The 16,840-nt window shown below is 28.2% G+C and overlaps 2 protein-coding genes across 3 annotated transcripts in view; one reads left to right on the top strand and one right to left on the bottom strand.

The window, feature by feature from the left end:
- Window positions 1–81: 81 nt before the first annotated feature.
- On the top strand, window positions 82–7,870 carry srsf10a (serine and arginine rich splicing factor 10a). 2 transcript variants are annotated; one of them, XM_051132257.1, is made up of 6 exons: window positions 82–243; window positions 2,579–2,683; window positions 4,739–4,842; window positions 5,025–5,196; window positions 6,930–6,980; window positions 7,117–7,870. In XM_051132257.1, the coding sequence occupies exons 1-6, from the start codon at window positions 179–181 to the stop codon at window positions 7,367–7,369; spliced, it is 750 nt and encodes a 249-aa protein (XP_050988214.1). In that variant the 5' UTR covers window positions 82–178; the 3' UTR covers window positions 7,370–7,870. The 2 variants fall into 2 exon arrangements, with proteins under 2 accessions (XP_050988214.1, XP_050988215.1); XM_051132258.1 differs by lacking the exon at window positions 2,579–2,683 and adding an exon at window positions 2,977–3,238 and having other exon boundaries at window positions 98–243; window positions 4,693–4,842.
- Window positions 7,871–9,568: 1,698 nt separating this feature from the next.
- ubr5 (ubiquitin protein ligase E3 component n-recognin 5) overlaps window positions 9,569–16,840 on the bottom strand; it is a 46,687-nt gene continuing 39,415 nt past the window's right edge. Inside the window, 11 exon segments of the mRNA XM_051130986.1 lie at window positions 9,569–10,292; window positions 10,380–10,465; window positions 12,247–12,391; window positions 12,702–12,815; window positions 12,897–13,052; window positions 13,715–13,799; window positions 13,909–14,087; window positions 14,229–14,289; window positions 15,485–15,594; window positions 15,596–15,616; window positions 15,712–15,856. Coding sequence (XP_050986943.1) covers window positions 10,080–10,292; window positions 10,380–10,465; window positions 12,247–12,391; window positions 12,702–12,815; window positions 12,897–13,052; window positions 13,715–13,799; window positions 13,909–14,087; window positions 14,229–14,289; window positions 15,485–15,594; window positions 15,596–15,616; window positions 15,712–15,856 — 1,315 coding nt within the window. The 3' untranslated portion in view covers window positions 9,569–10,079.

The raw sequence follows: 16,840 nt of genomic DNA, 5'->3' as shown, positions 1-16,840 counted from the left end.
AAAATAAATCCTCAGAAGTCGTTCCGTCTCGGCTTGGCGGTGACGTCATGACGCGCATGCGCGTGGCTGTGCGTGACTCGCGCGCTGCGTACGTGTGCACATAGATTCGGAGGGCGGCCTGCGCTGCGCGTGTGTGTGCGTTTGAGGACCTGAAGGTTGCAGGGTGTTTTTTTAAATCATGGCGAGATACATGCGACCTCCAAACACGTCTCTGTTCATCAGAAACATCTCCGATGATAGCAGGTTAGTGTGGTTAGTGAGTACTAGTTAGTGCAGCAGTTTGTGCGCTGCGCGCGGCCGCGTTTGCGTCGGTTAAAATCTCACTAACTATAAAAAATGCGTCGTGTGCATTGATATAAATCATGGTTCAACACTTATCTAAAGCTAAGTTCATAAACTAGCATAACAGTGAGCGGGTTTTGTGTGTTTTGCTTTAGGGCAGCGTAACGTTACTTCCTATTAATCGCTAATCGAGTTAAGATGGATTAAATGGTGAATAAATACATAATCGATCTGTTTGTCTGGTATGTTGAATGTTTTTAGTCTAATATTTGCAGCAGCGTTTGAATGAGGGTTGTGTTTCTTCCTATTATGGCTGATATTTGATGTATGCATATTAATGAGGAACGCTGCATACGTAATGAGGGACATTCCAGACGCTGCATTTCAAACAGATTGCTGTATCTTTAACCCAGTAATAGTGTGAAATGCTTTAACTAATCGATTCTTGTCGAAACTACATGGATTTTCATGCATGTAAAAATGATGATGGGTTATGTTTGTGTTTATACTGTATGTGTATGGTCACATTTTGTGCCTGTGTATGTTTCCCAAAATATCTCTAATAATATCTTGCAATATAAAAATTATAAGTACATTATACAAAAACTAATATATTTAAAAACAAAAAAGAAAAAAGTTTTGTTGAAAGTAAATGGATTTGTATTTTGTTGTTCATTTTCTCCATAGGAATTTAAAAAATAAAATTACTTATTTATATACCTTTATATTTATATATATATATATATATATATATATATGTGTATATATATATATATATATATATATATATATATGTATATATTATTTTTTTATTTTTTTTATTTAGATTTGTAATTGTTTTGCTTTTTTTTTTTTTTGCAATTGAAAATATTTTTTTTCTTATCAAATTACTTTTTAAAAAATATTTCCAGGGTTTTTTAGTCATGTTTAGTGCTTTTGTAATTTATTATTATTATTATTATTATTATTATTATTATTTTAAATGTATATTAAAAATGTTAGTTTATTTCTTAATAAAAATTATATTTAGGTTTAATTTATTTAGAAATGTATTTGGTTATTTAGAAATAATTAATATTTGGAAGTTTGAATATTATATTTTTGAGAATGTATTTTTTAAGTTTCGTATTTAGTTTTTATTTATTTTCAGTTAGTAATTTTGGTAATTTTTTATAATTTAAATGATTTTTATAACTTCTTTTTTGAGCTTTATTTTTATATTTTCAGTTTAGGTGACTTTTTTTAGTGTTTTTATTGTGTTTGTCATGGTGATCTTTTTTCTTTTTTTTTTTTTTTTTATTAATATAGGTTTTATTTATGTGCTTTTGTTTTCGCTTTTTAATTTAATTTCAGGGGTTTTTTTTTTATTATTATTTCTAGTTAGTAACTATATTGCCTCTAATGTTTATTAATATTTTATCTTTTTTTTTTAATTTGTTTATTAAGGTTTTAGTTTTATGTTTTCACTTTTAGTTTTTAAGTCATTTTTGTTTTTTAAATATTAATATTATTTTCTTTTTAATCAAATTAAAAGTTTTGTTTTGTTAATCCTATTTTATTTCAGTTTTTTTGTCCTTGTAGTGCTTTTTTATTTTTTTTTGTCTGTTAAAATATTACTGTTTATTTCTTAATAAAAATAAAATTTAGGTTTAATTTGTAAATGTATTTCATTTATTTGAATCATTTTGGTGTTTCTTGGGTTTATTGATATTTTATCATGTATTTTTATAATTTAAATTTTTTTTGTAACTTATTTTTTTAGCTGTTATTTTTTAAATGTTCCGTTTTGTGGTTTTTGTGTGTTTTTTTTTTTTTTGTTTTTTTGTTTTTAATATTAATATTTAGGTTTATTTTTTTATTTTTTTGTATATATATTTTTGCTTTTGTCTTTTGTTTTTGCTTTTTAATTTATTTTAATTTCAATTTAGGTTTTAAGTATTTCCAGTTACTAATTATATTGCTTTTAGTGTTTATTATTTTCTGAATTATTTTTTTTCTAATTTGTTTATTAATGTTTTATTTTTTATTATTATATGTTATTTTTAAATAGTAATATTTAGGTTTTATTTTTTTATTTCGTAATTGAGGTGTTTCCACTCCTCAATTATAGGTAGTTTAGTTCTTCATGAATTTGGGAATGAAGCATGTTTTTGTTTTCTCACACTGCCTTGTGGCTTCGGCAGAAGCGAATATGAGCGCTTCAGTGCCAGCTTACATCACATTATTTTCCTCAAAGCACTCTGGGAAAGACTCTCAGATAGACAAATGAATGTCCTGTCATTTCATGGTACTTTAGGCCAGAGGATTTGCGTCGTGAGTTTGGTCGTTACGGACCTATAGTAGATGTCTACATTCCTGTTGACTTCTATTCACGGCGACCAAGAGGATTTGCATACGTACAATATCCTTTGTAGGCAAAAGTGTAAAAGAAATTAAATATTGTGAACCTTTAAAGGGATTGTTCATCCAAAAATTCTGACGTTTCCTTTTGTGGAAGCCAAAAAGAGAGATTGAGCCGAATGTCCAAGCTGCTCTTTTCCATATAATGAAAGTGAATGGGGACTGGAGCTGTAATTGGATGCTAATGATTGTGATTTTTGTTTTTTTGGGTGTAAAGTCTCTTTAAAGCTTGAATGGCCGTGGACATGTCCGATGTTTGTCTCCTAACCGATATTTCCTCTGTTGTTGTCTCAGAAAATGTAAAGACATACAGTTCTGGAGACCTTCCCTACAAAGAATATTTAAAAGGGCCGATGTAGAGTAGATTCAAGACAAAAAAGAGAGAGTTAAAGCTTGAAGATTCAAAGGGGACCAAAATTGGAGTCAAGGCCTCGGTCTGACCAAAGAAAGAGGAAAAGACTAAAGGTTATTGGGCACAGACATCCCCAAGTCCTTCTCGGAGGCGGTTAAAGACAATAAAGGTCAAGCTGAAGGTCAAAGGTCAAGCATGTTAAAGGTAACCCGTTTTAATGCTGTATCCTACCACTACAGAGCACATGATTTTTGTACGTAATCAAAGGCAGTTTTACAATCCATCATTTCTTTCCCTTTGATTCGCTCCTGTCCAATTCAACATTCATGGCTTTTTCTTTAACTACAGGAACTTTCTGAACTCGTTTATCACTTTCTTGCTAGTTCATTTAAACGTTTGCTATTAATATTTAGATTTCATTTATTTTTATTTATTTATGTCCAGTTAGTACTTTTTTTTTTTTTTTTTTTTTTTTTTTTCTCATTTTTAGTTACTTTTAATACTTTTTTCAGGTTTAGCTTTTATACGTTTATGTATTTATATAGCTTTTGTAAATTTCAGTATAAATTTATTTTATTTATTTTAGTGCTTCTAGTGTTTATGAATATTTTATAAATTAAATCTTTAATAATTTATTAAGCTTTTATTTTGCATATTTTCAGTTTTAGTTTTTAGTAATTTAGTTGTGCTTTTGTCATTATTATTATTATTATTATTATTATTATTATTTTTATTTGTATTATTATTTTAAGTATTAATTTTAAAAAATATTTAATTAATTTTGTATTTTGGCATTATATTTATATTGTATAAAGTAATTAAATAATTATTTCATAATTTGTTTTTTTTTAGCTTTTTTTGTGGTTTTAGTTTTAATTTCTTTAGGTTGTATTTTTTTTAAATATGTATATATATTTTTTTATATTAGTTTACTTTTCTATATATATTTCTATGTTAGTGTTTATTGATATTTTTTCATAATATTAAAAAATATTTTATATTTATGTCTTAAATAAAACATTAAACAAATGTTTTTTTTTCCCCCAAGTTCAGCTTTCATTTATTTCTAGTTAGCAATTTTATTTTTTTAATATTGTTGTTTATTTTTTAAGTAATTTGTGATTTCATCATTTGTTGTATTTTTATTTATTTGTATTCTTTTTAGTATTTTATATTTTATTAATTTTAGTGCTTCTGGTTTTTATTAATACATTATAAATTATATATTCAAATTTTAATGTGTTCATTAAGCTTTTATTTTCAATATTTCTATAAAACACACACATAAAACAATAGTAATGAGTCAAATAAAATAAAATGCAATTTTTGCATTTTTTTTTTTTTTTTTTTGCATTTTGAGTTAGTTTGGAACATCTTTTTTTGCATCACTGGATTGAAAATGAAGCCAATAAAAATATTGAAGGTTCTTTTCTTCCTCACACAGAAGTGCCTGTAGTTGAAGAAACACCCTTAAATACCTTTGGGAAATTTTGTGAATTTCTTTCATAATTTGAGCGTAATTTCATCAAACACCTTCCCCTGTTGCCGTTTATCACAATGAATTTAGATGATAATTTGTGTGTTGCTTTCTAATGTGTGTTGTTTTTGGTGAATATTGAGATGGTGAGTTGAGTTTCTGTCATATGAATGTTGATCAGTGTGTGTCAGACTGGTAAAAATGCAAAGCCTTAACCGCATCAGCATGTTTGAGGACGTTCGAGATGCAGAGGACGCGCTACATAACCTGGACAGGAAGTGGATCTGTGGACGGCAGATCGAGATCCAGTTCGCTCAAGGAGACAGAAAGAGTACGCTGCTGCTTTTCTACATGCCAGAAATTATTATAAAATTTTTGAACTGCAAAATCGTGAATTCTCCAGCTTCAGTGCATTGAAATATTTATTTTTAAATATATTTTTAAATGTTTAGTGTTAAATGTATAAAAACTGTATTTAAATATGATTTAATTGCATGCATTTGTCTTCGTCAGCTCCCGGTCAGATGAAATCCAAAGAGAAACGCTCTCCTCGCAGCGACTCACGGTACGACGACTATGAGCGCGACGGTCGGCGCAGACGCTCACGCAGCCGCAGTTACGGCAGAAGCAGATCTCGCAGTCCTTCATACGAACGCCGCACACGCAGATCAGGAAGCCCAAGAGAGTGAGCGCAGACAATATAGTCTTACTACAAAAAATGTACTGACATACAGATACAGAAAGTGTATTATGTTCATTAAATTATATGGTAACACTTAGGTTATTATTAATATTTATGTATTAATTAAAAAAAAAAATTATGTGTGTGTATGTATTTCCTGTTAGTATTTTTGTAATTTTATTGTGCTTTTTGAATAATTATTATTATTATTATTATTATTATTATTATTATTGTTATTATCTTAATTTGTTTTATTTATTTTAGTATTAATTTATTTTGATTTTTATTTTAAGTGCTTCTAGTTGTTAATATTTTATATTACATTGCATTTACTAACATTATACTTATTCATAATAATGAGTAATGTATACAGAACATGTGAACTGACTGATTTAAAAATAATAATATTAATAATAATGTTCAAAGATGTTCATACAAAGAATGGAAAAACAAAGCACTTTCACTTATTTTACTGCACATTATTTTCACTTTCCTTAACATGCATAAACTTAATTTAGATTTATAATTTTTGAATATTTTAACTATATGTAGTTTATACTACTTTATAATGCTATATCTAATATATAGTAATACTACAAATAATGCTTTTTTTTTTTTTTTTTTTTTTTACTTATTTTTAAACTTCATTTTCATGTATGTAACTTTTCATGTAATCTTATTTTACTGCACATTATTTAATTTTTTTTAACATATATGTAAACTACCATAGTTAAAGTTTAGAATTTGATTATTTTTAGAATATTTTAACTTTTTTTCCCCTTAACTTTTAAATATTAATATTAAAAACTTTCATTTTAAAATTAATTTTCATGCATTAAATTAAAAAAAAAAAATTATAATTATTTAATGGCACATTATTTTAATTTTCTTTAACATATTTATAACCTATCATGGTTAAAGTTTAGAATTTGTCTCTTTTTTATTTATTTTTTACTTATTTATTTTTTACTTTAAATATTGTTTTTCTTTATGTATAATTTAAAATTCATAATCAGTTCTTATTTTAGAGCACACTATTTTCATTTTCTTTAAGATATACATAAGCTAACATAGTTAAAGTTTAGAATTTGATCAGAATATTTAACTTTTTGTCAAAGAAATGTATATTAAACTTTTTAATTTCTATTTTAAAATTCATTTTTATGCATGTATTTTTTTTTTTAAATCAGAAGCAGTTATATATAATTTTAGACATTTTTTTTTTAACTTATTTTTTTTTTCAAAGAAATATATATTAAACTTAATTTAATTTTTATTAAGTTACATTTTTATTTTAGAATGTTTGATTTTGTAAAAATTCATAATCATTTCCTATTTTACTGCACATTATTTTCATTTTCTTTAACGTAAGTACTACCATGGTTAAAGTGTAGGATTTTGTTTATCATTTTTAGAATATTTTAAATTAGTTTTTACTTTAACTAAATATTGCTTTTTTCCCCAAAGAAATATATATTCAACTTTTTTTTTTTCTTTCATTTTTTTTTTTTTAAATTTTAAAATTAATTTTCATGTATATAATGATCATTTTTAAAAATTCACTAGCATTTATTTTTTAATGCACATTTGCATTTTCTTTAACATATGCATAAAGTTAGTTTTACTTGTTTTTTTACATAAACTTAAAAAAAAAAACTTATATTATATATATTTTATAATATTTAAACTTAAAGCAGTGTTTTTTATATTGATGTATTGCATGTGTTTTTGAACAGCTCTCGGTCGCACGGCAGACACCGGAGGAGCAGAAGTCGTGAGAACGACAGGTAAAGTTTGGCTGTATGTTTTTCTTTGTGCTGGTTTATTGCATTCAAAAAAAATATAAAATTTATGATGCTAAAACAATACTGCATTGCCTTAAGCAGCACAGATGATTTTCAGTAAATCGTGTTTTGTGCTCAGACACAGGTCACGGGATCACGGCCGCAGACGCCACCGATCTACCTCTCGTTCTCCGTCCCACGACTCCAAATACAAATCCAAGAGCCGGCGGTCTCGCTCCCGGTCCAGATCGGGCAGTCCGCCCATGGAAGAGCTGCAGGCGTCGGCCGGATCCCGTGAGGAAGAACCCCACGGCCGCTCGGCCTCCCGCTCGCCTTCGCGTTCGCGTTCGCGCTCCAGATCCTGGGCCGGACACAAGTCTGGAGGCCGCTAGCGACGGCTCTGGTTTTTAAATACTGTATCGTGCAGCTTTTCATCGAATCTTTGTGTTTAATCATGACGGCGCAGCAGCTTCTGCTTGTTCTCGTTCTTATTGGAACCCAAACAAATGATGCAACCTGCTTGAAAGTTCACGTTGTCAAAGGCAGTTCGTTCTTTTGTAAGAAACGCGCTTTGATGCCAGTATAAAGATGGCTTTATTTTTATAGTCAAAGACAAGCAGAACACCAGCCGTTTTATTTCTTTGAATGATCATAGAAAGATGCATGCAGAAACACTTGGAATCTGGACAGCAAGAAATGGGGATTTAACCTATTATTTTTGTTTGAAAGGTTTATTTGGCGTTCGTTCTGAAAGTGGCAGTGTTACGTTTTTCTGGAAAGGTTATAATGTGTTTGAAACTCAATTTGTATTTGTTAAGTCTTGATGGTAGCATCTGTTTATATCAAAGACGTAGTATTTTTGTCATTGCAAAATAAACATGATTTAAACATTGTCTGAGTGATGCTTTTATCATCTAGTGCAAAACCCATCTTCAATTGTTTTTCATAATTTTTAGCGATTTCCAAATTTTTTTTTTTTTTTTAAATGTTTACAAGCATTAGTATGTTTAAGGTTAAGAATCTATTTTATAGACTCCCTACTAGTTTTTAAAACCGTATTTAAATGTGCAATACATTTTTCCAAAACTATTAAACTATATTGACCATGTTGCATGTTTAATTTAGCAGCTAGCATGTGATTGTCTTGGAAGTAGCCAAGTAGCACAGCTACTTTGCTTTTGCTCTCTAGTCAAATACGTTTTCACCAATATATGGTTAAACTTTAGAATTTGTTTTTGTTTTGTTTTTTTTGTTCTAAGAAAAATATTTAAAAAGTTGTTTTTTTTCTTTACTTTTTTTGTAAAATTCATTTTCATGAATTTTATTTCAATTAAAAAAATATTTTAGTTTTCATTAATAAATACATCAACTACCAGTTAAAAGTTTAGAATTAATAATTTTTAGATTTTTTTGTTAAAAAACGAATTAACTTTTTATTGTAAAATTAATTTTAATGTGTATAATTATAATTGTAAAAAAAAAAAAAATCCACAATCAGTTATTTTACTTTATTTTTGTTTTCGTTACCATCGTTAAAGTTGAGAATTTATTTTTATATTTTTAGACTACATTTTTTTTTTACTTTTCATTTGAAAATTAAGTATATAATTATTAAAAAAAAATCCACAACACGCACATTTTTAATTTTTGTTAACATGGTTGAAGTTTTTTTGTTTTTTTTAGAAAAATAAACACTTTTTTAAAATTCGTTTTCATGTATAATTATAATTTTTTATTTTTTTTAAAAATCTATAATTTTACTACACATTATTTTAGTTTTTGTTAACACATAAACTACCATAAAGTTTAGAATTTATAATTTAGAATGTGTTCAAAGAAAAAAAAAAAAGAAAAAAAAAATATATATATATATAAATGTATATAATTATAAAAAAATCAGTTATTTTACTGCACATTATCTTCATAATTTTTAAATTTTAATTTTTTCAAAATATATTAAACTATATTTCATAACTTTTGATTTAATTAATTTTAGTGTTTAGTGATACTAAAGTATAACGCTTTCATGTAATATTTTATTTAAAAAAAAATAATATAGTATTTAGTGTCAATTTTGCAAGTATGCCTTTTCTAACATTGCCAAAAATAGTTAATTTTTAAAAATTTAAAACTAGTATTTTACAAAAAAAATTTAATTTAAATGTAAAAACAAAAAAAAATTTTGAATTAGAAGCCTCTCAATACACTGTTACCTGTCTGTATATAGAAGAATTAATAACATTTTAAAGTGTCCTTACAATTAATTTCGCATAATTACATGCAAGTAACCCTAAACCAAACCCTAATCCTAACCATATAGTAAGTACATGTAATTAATTAATACTACTCAGTACTTAAAGGTACAATTACACTGTAACAATGACACCTTGAAATAAAGTGTAACTGGTAACACTTTACAATAAGGTTTAATTTAGTAACATATTAGTTAACATGAACAACACAACATTTATTAAACATTTACTAGAACATGATTAAAATCAATAATTACATTTGTTAACAGTTAATGTTAACAAAACAAGACCTTAAATGTAAAGTGTTACCCAAGTACTAAAAAAGAAGCAGCACAAGACTAGTTTGCATCCAAGTTTATTTTTGAAATTCCCTACTCCCTCTATACAAGAAAAAATGACTTTCCACAAAGGCAGCAGTGAACTCTCAGTGATAGTAATATTTATGTTTAGGGCAGGAAAAAACAAAAAAAAAAAAAAAACATCATAAATCACAGTGTAAGCTTTCTTTTTCTTTAAATACTCCTGCTGTCATCTTTGGCTGGGTTTGGCGGACAGTTTACCGTCAGGCCAAAGTCACGGGAAGTTACAGTTCAAGCCAATGGAGCTGCAGGCTTCAACTTTACAAAAGCCAATGCAGGAATGTTGCGTTATACTCGGATAACGGAAATAAAAAAAAGAAAAAGAAACAAAATAAGAACAAGCCGTCCGACGTCTGAAACGCAGACCAAAAAAAAGACTGCCAGGGATGCGACAGCACTTTTTAAATTTCATAAAATTGTATAGACAAAAAATAAATCTACAAAAATGGAACTAGTAATATTACACAACGATTAAACGGGGTTTCGTTCGACTACACAAAACCGAAGTTCTTGGTCTTGATGGCTAGTAAAAGTTTCTGTTTGAGAATCTGTTTGGAAGAGTAAAGTGGCACGTAGAGGCGAGAGATGCAGGTGTTGGCGGTGGGCAGGTGCTGGTCGTCCGGCGGCCGGATGGTGATGGAGGGCATGGGCTGGAATCCTTCTTCGCTCGCCGGCAGAGACGGGCTGGACGTCCAGAAGTACACCTGCGGGCGGCACGCACCGACGCGTTAACGTCTGCCGTAGGTTTACGCAAAATCACACTGAGTAAAGGAAAAAGGAGAAGTTCTTACCAGGTCCTGCCGCTCAGTCATGCTCATCTTCTCGACGATGGACCAGAACCAGCGTTTGAACTGCAGCAGCTTCTCTGCATTCTCACCTGAGGGTTACAATAACATATTAACAGAAAATGTTACTTTCATATAGTAACAGAAAAAAAAAAAAAAAAGTATAGTAAAACAGAAAAATTTACACATGCTTTTATGGAATATTTTTCTTACAACCACAACAAAAAATATGTGTATGTATAAATATATAAATTATATATATATGTGTATGTATGTATGTGTATGTATGAGCTTTTATTTAGATATTTGATGGGATTTTTGAACTCTAATTTCTAAATAAAAGCATTTCATTGTATCATTAAAAATAAAAGAATCTTCTAAAAAATATGCTTCATAGTCAATAAAAACTACAAAATGATACATTGTAACTATATCAAATAAATGTAACTATTTATTTAAAAAAAAATCACAAATATAGCAATTATATAAGCTCTTTGTTTTGCTCTTTTATGGGAAAGCTGGACATTTTTTTTAAACTTTTTTATTTTAAAATTCATGTATATAATTACAATTTTAAAAAAATCCAGTTATTTTACTGCACATTATTTTTGTTTTCATTATACATAAACTACCATAGTTAAAGATTAGAATTTATAACTATAAAAATTGTTTTACCTTTTATTTTAAAATAAATTTATGTACAAAAAAAATCAGTTATTTTACTGCACATTATCCATCATTTTTAAATTATATATAATTTCATAGCTTTTTATTTTAAAATTTATTTTATAAAAGTATAAATTGCTAGTGATGACCGTATTATGCTTTCATGTAACATTTTATTTTAAAAAAAAATAATATAGAATATAATATTGAGTGTACATTTTGCAAATAAGCCTTTTCAAACATTGCCAAAAATAGTGAGAAAAAAAAATGAATCATTTTAATTTTTTTTTTTTTTTGCATTTTAAAATGGAAAAAAATTGTAAAATTTAAAAACTAAAAAAAAAAAAAAAAAAAATAAATTAGAAGCCTTATTACCTAAATGTGTATATACAGAAGTATTGGCAACGACTTAACTTAATATTATACTTAAATGTGCCTTATGTAATTATGATGTTTCCATTCCATGTGTTTGGCACTTATTTTAGTATATCCAAGATATATGTAGTTACTGTTTTTCTTTTTTTTTTTTAAATTAGTTTAAATTTTTTAAACTAAAAAAATCTTTAGCAATTTTGTTGTGTACTTTTGTCATTTTAATTATTTATTGTTTTGTTTTTTTAAATGTCTACATAGTTTTTATTCATTTTATTTCAGTTTAAAACTTATTTTAGTACATCAAGTGACAATAAATAGAAATTCATAAATAAATTCGGAATATTGCCTTGTCAACCAAGTTTTTTTCTTTAGTTTTTTTCTATCAAAAATAGTGGTTTAGTGGTTTGAGTTTTCATTTTCTCAGAAATCAAGACTTGAAACCTTAATTTTGTATTTCAAGTAAATTTATCTCTATTTAAGAATTTCTAGATATTTGCACTGGAAAATTCATGCCTTAAATGAAATTAAGACTTTCTGCTCTGATTTAAGACCTTAAACTGTGGAAGGGCAAATTTAGACTTTTTAAGACCCACAGGAAGCTCATCGTGGCTCAAAATGTGCATAAAAATACATGAATGGAATGTTTAAAGTCTTCCATAGGCGTAAGCCTCGAGTCATGACTAAGTGGAATTTTGAAAAATGAAGTGTTACAATTGTTACAAATGGAATGAAGATTGCAAACTGTAACATTTTCAAATAATTCTAAATTCAAGTTCTTATGAAAACATGCAATATAGAATCAGTCAAGCATTTTGGAGATCCAATGACGTACCTGATTCATCATTGAAAGAGGTGAAACTAATGAGCATCTGGACGTTGACTTCTCCACAGCCGTTGACCAGCAGTCTGAAGTCCTCAGCCGTCAGGTCCTCCAGAGCGTTCTTTGGAAGCACATCCAGAAGACCCTTCCGCATGGCCTGCAAACAACATCTTCACTTACACTTGTTTCGCGTTTGTGCATGTTTTGTGCATTTTTGGCAGAATCAAAAAAGCAACAGCACAGATTCTTTCAGTAAATCAGAATATGTGTTCTTAAAGCATTTCTGTAACAGTAAAGCATGGGCTTCAATGCATGCAAAAAATGTTTGGCTTGGATAACAGCAAATGCACAGATGTAAATATGCATGCAAAAAAATGCAAGCTGTAAAGAAAGGTCCAGAATATGCTATAATATGGTCCAGATAGTCAAAGTCTGGCTTCTAAAAAGTAGAAGTGAAGGTCACTCACATGCAGAGGCTGTTCTGCCACCACCAGCATCCTGTGCTCGGCGTATCTCCTCACGTACTCGTAGACGTTCAGAGGCGTCACAGGCATGTTGACCCCTCCGGCCAGGAGCTCCACCTGCAGATCCAGGAGGAAACGTTCAGTCATGTGCGCACACTGAGCTCTGATGGCAACGCGATGAAAGAACGCAGCCGTTACCTGTCCAGATCCTTCCTCCTTGCAGAGGTCGATAGCGAAGGCGAGGTCCATCGCTGCAAACACAGCCTCCGCCTCCTCGGTTTGAGAGTGACGAATCAGCTGCCGCAAGCTCTCGTACATCACCGGGTCGAAGAAAGCAAAGTCGTGCCAGTTGACCTGCAGATAAGAGAACACAAACCTCAGTATGATTTCCCTACAATTTCTGTGAGGCAGAAAAACACAGAATCCAGTCATTCAAATGAAAATGAAAGTATATAAAAAAAATTAAGATTTTAAAGGGGAAAAAAAAATAGTTGTTTAAAAAAAGGTTAATTTATTGTACTCATTCGATTAGTACAATTTTTGACAACAGATTTGTAACAATTTTAATTTAATTAAAATTCAAACAATTTGAGGAAGGAAAAAAAGAAATATATTTAATAATATTTTATTTATTTATTTATTGTTAAATATTTTAATAAATTGAATTAAAAAGAAAAAGAAATATTTTTAGGGCCCTGTGAAAGTTTTATTCTTCCTAATTTATTTTATTTAATCTCCAAATCTCATTTTTCATTTTAATGGCTTAATTACATTTTAAACAAAAAGCATGTCTTATTAATTAAAATCATGAAACTCACATAATTTAACAATTTATTCAAAGTTTCATGAGTTCAATTAATTAGACATACTTTTACTAAAACGCATTAAAACAGAATCCAGAAAAATTAAAACATTATATAACAGAATTGGGGAAAAAATAAAATGAATTTCATAGTGCCCAACCTCAGCAATATCCATGTCACTATCACGAAATGTATAAACATTTAGATATTCACCTTTCTGCCAAGCAACACCTTGATGACGTGTCTGTTGAGTGTGATGGGGCAAAGTTCATTCTGTAACAGACATAAGCCAAGTATCCTGGAGACAGAGGAGTCAGGGTTATTTGTGAGAAGTTCATATGGTGGTTCAGTTTAATATTTATGTTCAGAAATGCAAGTAATTATGCAAGTCAACGCATGTCTCATACCTGCCGATGTTACGGAAGCAGTTGAGCCTGGCCTCCGTGTTCTTGCCTGGACGGGGCGAGTAGAAACCCCTCTTGCCGGGTTGGTAGAACAGAGGAGCGTTATCATCCCCGTCATCAGGGTCATCCAGCTCCATGTCAACCACACTGCGAGTCGAACCGTGCCTCTTTCGGTTCTCCTGCTGGTGAAAGATTAAAAAAATAAAATTAAAATCAGATCACAGATGTAACATCAGACCATACAAATCAACTCAATATAGCCCAAAATAACATGATGCAATGAACCATAGAAGGTTTTCTTTGGGGTTTTAGGCACAACATACCTGTGCTTTTTCAGGAGTGTCGAGGAGGCCGAGGTCCAGTATACTGTCAGCGCCATTTTCCCTGTGCAAGAAAAAAAAAGCTCATTAAATACTCCACTAACAGCAAAGAGTCTGGATATATTCCACAAAAATACTCAGGTTACCAGGAAATCAAATGCTAAACAATTAATAAATATATAAATTTAACTAATTAAATTTTTAAATAATAATAATAATAATAATAATAATAATAATAATAATAATATTTATAGTATTAAAAAAACACATTAAATAGCATTTAATAATTGTGCAATTTTAATTATACCGTTTAATAATTATTAAATACAATGTTAAATGTATTAAATACTATAATATTCGTATAAAGTTGCATACATAATTTACATATTTATAGAGCTTTTATTTATTAAACTTAATATAGCTGTTTTATTTTAGCTATGTAATTAAAAAATTAAATTCATTTAATTGAATCATGTCATTTTAATTATTTTAATTAATAATTATTTTATTTAAAAATTATTAAATGTTAAACAATGACCTAATTAACTAAAATAATTACATTAATATTTAAGTCATTTACAGTATCTTAGTATTTAATTATTCAATACATTTAATACTACTTAACTGTATCAAATACACTTAATATTGTATATAATTTTATATTTGTGCTATTATTATTAATTTTTAATTAAATGTTAAACTAATTAACCACTATAATTACATCAATGTGTACATAATTTATGTAATCATAATTTGTTTTTATTTATTAAATAAACATTTTTAAACATTTAAACATTAAACATTTTATTTTAGTCATTTAATAAAAATCTGTACTACATTTAAAAAACTATATATGTACTAATTAAAATAATTACATGAATATTTAAGTCATTTACAGTATCTTTAATTATATTATATAATTATTCAATGCATTCAATATGAATAATTGTATCAACTACACTTAATATTGTATTTTATGTTTGTGCCATTTATTATTAATAATTTTCAATTAAATATGTTAAACTAATTAACCACTATAACTACATAAATATGCACGTAATTTACTGTATTTTATTTAATTAATTGTAGTATTTAATTCAATACGTTTAATATTATTAATATTACTTAACACTGTTGTAACACTATATACATGTATTATCATTATCATTTTTTTTTTTTTTTTTAAATCATAGGAAGGAATTCTTATTTTTGTGTGTGATTTTTGGGTGAAATATGTTGTCTGTGTTGCGATGATTCACCTTCCATGAGTTATGAGGAGCTCCATGGCCTCTTCTACACGGGCTCTGAGCGAGTCTTCGCTAGCCAGAAGCAGCAGCAGCTGAGCGGGAGAGAGTTCCAGCAGCATCCCCTGTGATTTTACTGGCAAATGCCTGTAGAGAAAAGCACACATCACACACTTAATCAGCTTCTCAAAAGCCACATGTGCTCCTGTGATATGAATGCTGATGGCTGTTCTGGTCTATACCGGCTGCATGGCGTGCACTCGCGGGTACAGCCTCTCTCCTAGAGCTTGTCTGTGAGCCGGCAGCGGCTCCGGTTCATCACTGGGGTTCCCTTCTGATGCAGGTCTGAACGGCCTTGTGTCGATCGACAGCTGCCTCCTTGAGTCCCTGCAAAAAAATTCAATGTCTCAGGCTGTGGTGTGACGCGAAAGTACAGCTTTTTCTGTAAATCCCCATAAAATTATTTTATGGGGACTCATTCCCCATTCATTTTGCCAGAAAACACATGAATATATTATGAAAGATCATCTTTTATTTTACATCATTTTCAATAATAGTATTTTAAAAAATTCTCATTAAATTTATTTTTCCAGAAAAAAAAAAAACATGAAAGATTATATTTTATTTTAAATTAATAAATCATTTTAAAATTTACAATTTTAAATATTATCTTTAATTTTAAATTAAACAATTTTAAATAATGGCAAAAACATCCAAAATAAATTAATAATGCTTGAATTTATTTTGCCAGAAAATACATGAATATCATGAAAATATCGTAAAAAATAAAAATATTGACTTCAAATAATTGTATTTAAATAAACAAATAACTAACAAACAAACAAATAAATAAAATGATATTGCATACATCTACTGTCCAGAAAATACATTAATATATATCATGAAAGATTATCTTATTATAAAAAATTATTTAATTTTCAATAATGGTATAATAATGGTACTTTAAAATAAATAAATAAATAAATATTGCTTCAATTTATTTTGCCAGAAAATACATGAATATATCATAAAATGTTATCCTATTTTAAATTAAATAATTTTAAATAATGGCATTTAAAAAACAAAACAAAAAATGAATACTGCTTGCATTTATTTTGCTAGAGAATACATGTATATATCATGAAAAAATACAAATGTAAATAATAATAATAATAATAATAATAATAATAATAATAAAAAATTGGCTTTAAATAATGGTATTTAAATAAACAAAAACAAAAATAAATAAAATGATATTGCTTACATCTACTGGCCAGAAAATACATTACCATATCACAAAAGATTATCTTTTATATTAAATTATTTAATTTTTAATAATGGTATAATTATTAAATTATTATTAAATTTCAA

This window comes from Labeo rohita, chromosome 16 (genome assembly GCF_022985175.1).
Source record: "Labeo rohita strain BAU-BD-2019 chromosome 16, IGBB_LRoh.1.0, whole genome shotgun sequence".
Taxonomy (NCBI): domain Eukaryota; kingdom Metazoa; phylum Chordata; class Actinopteri; order Cypriniformes; family Cyprinidae; genus Labeo; species Labeo rohita.
The sequence above is the reverse complement of the archived record's forward strand: the minus strand, read 5'-3'. Positions and strand labels throughout refer to the sequence as shown.

What these genes read in the sequence shown, in the direction of transcription:
- srsf10a (XM_051132257.1), top strand. Translation starts at nt 179, where the DNA reads ATGGCGAGATACATGCGACCTCCAAACACGTCTCTGTTCATCAGAAAC. An exon ending in AGATCAGGAAGCCCAAGAGA is followed by an intron (nt 5,197 to 6,929) that starts GTGAGCGCAGAC and finishes GTTTTTGAACAG; the next exon opens with CTCTCGGTCGCACGGCAGAC. An exon ending in AGAAGTCGTGAGAACGACAG is followed by an intron (nt 6,981 to 7,116) that starts GTAAAGTTTGGC and finishes TTTTGTGCTCAG; the next exon opens with ACACAGGTCACGGGATCACG.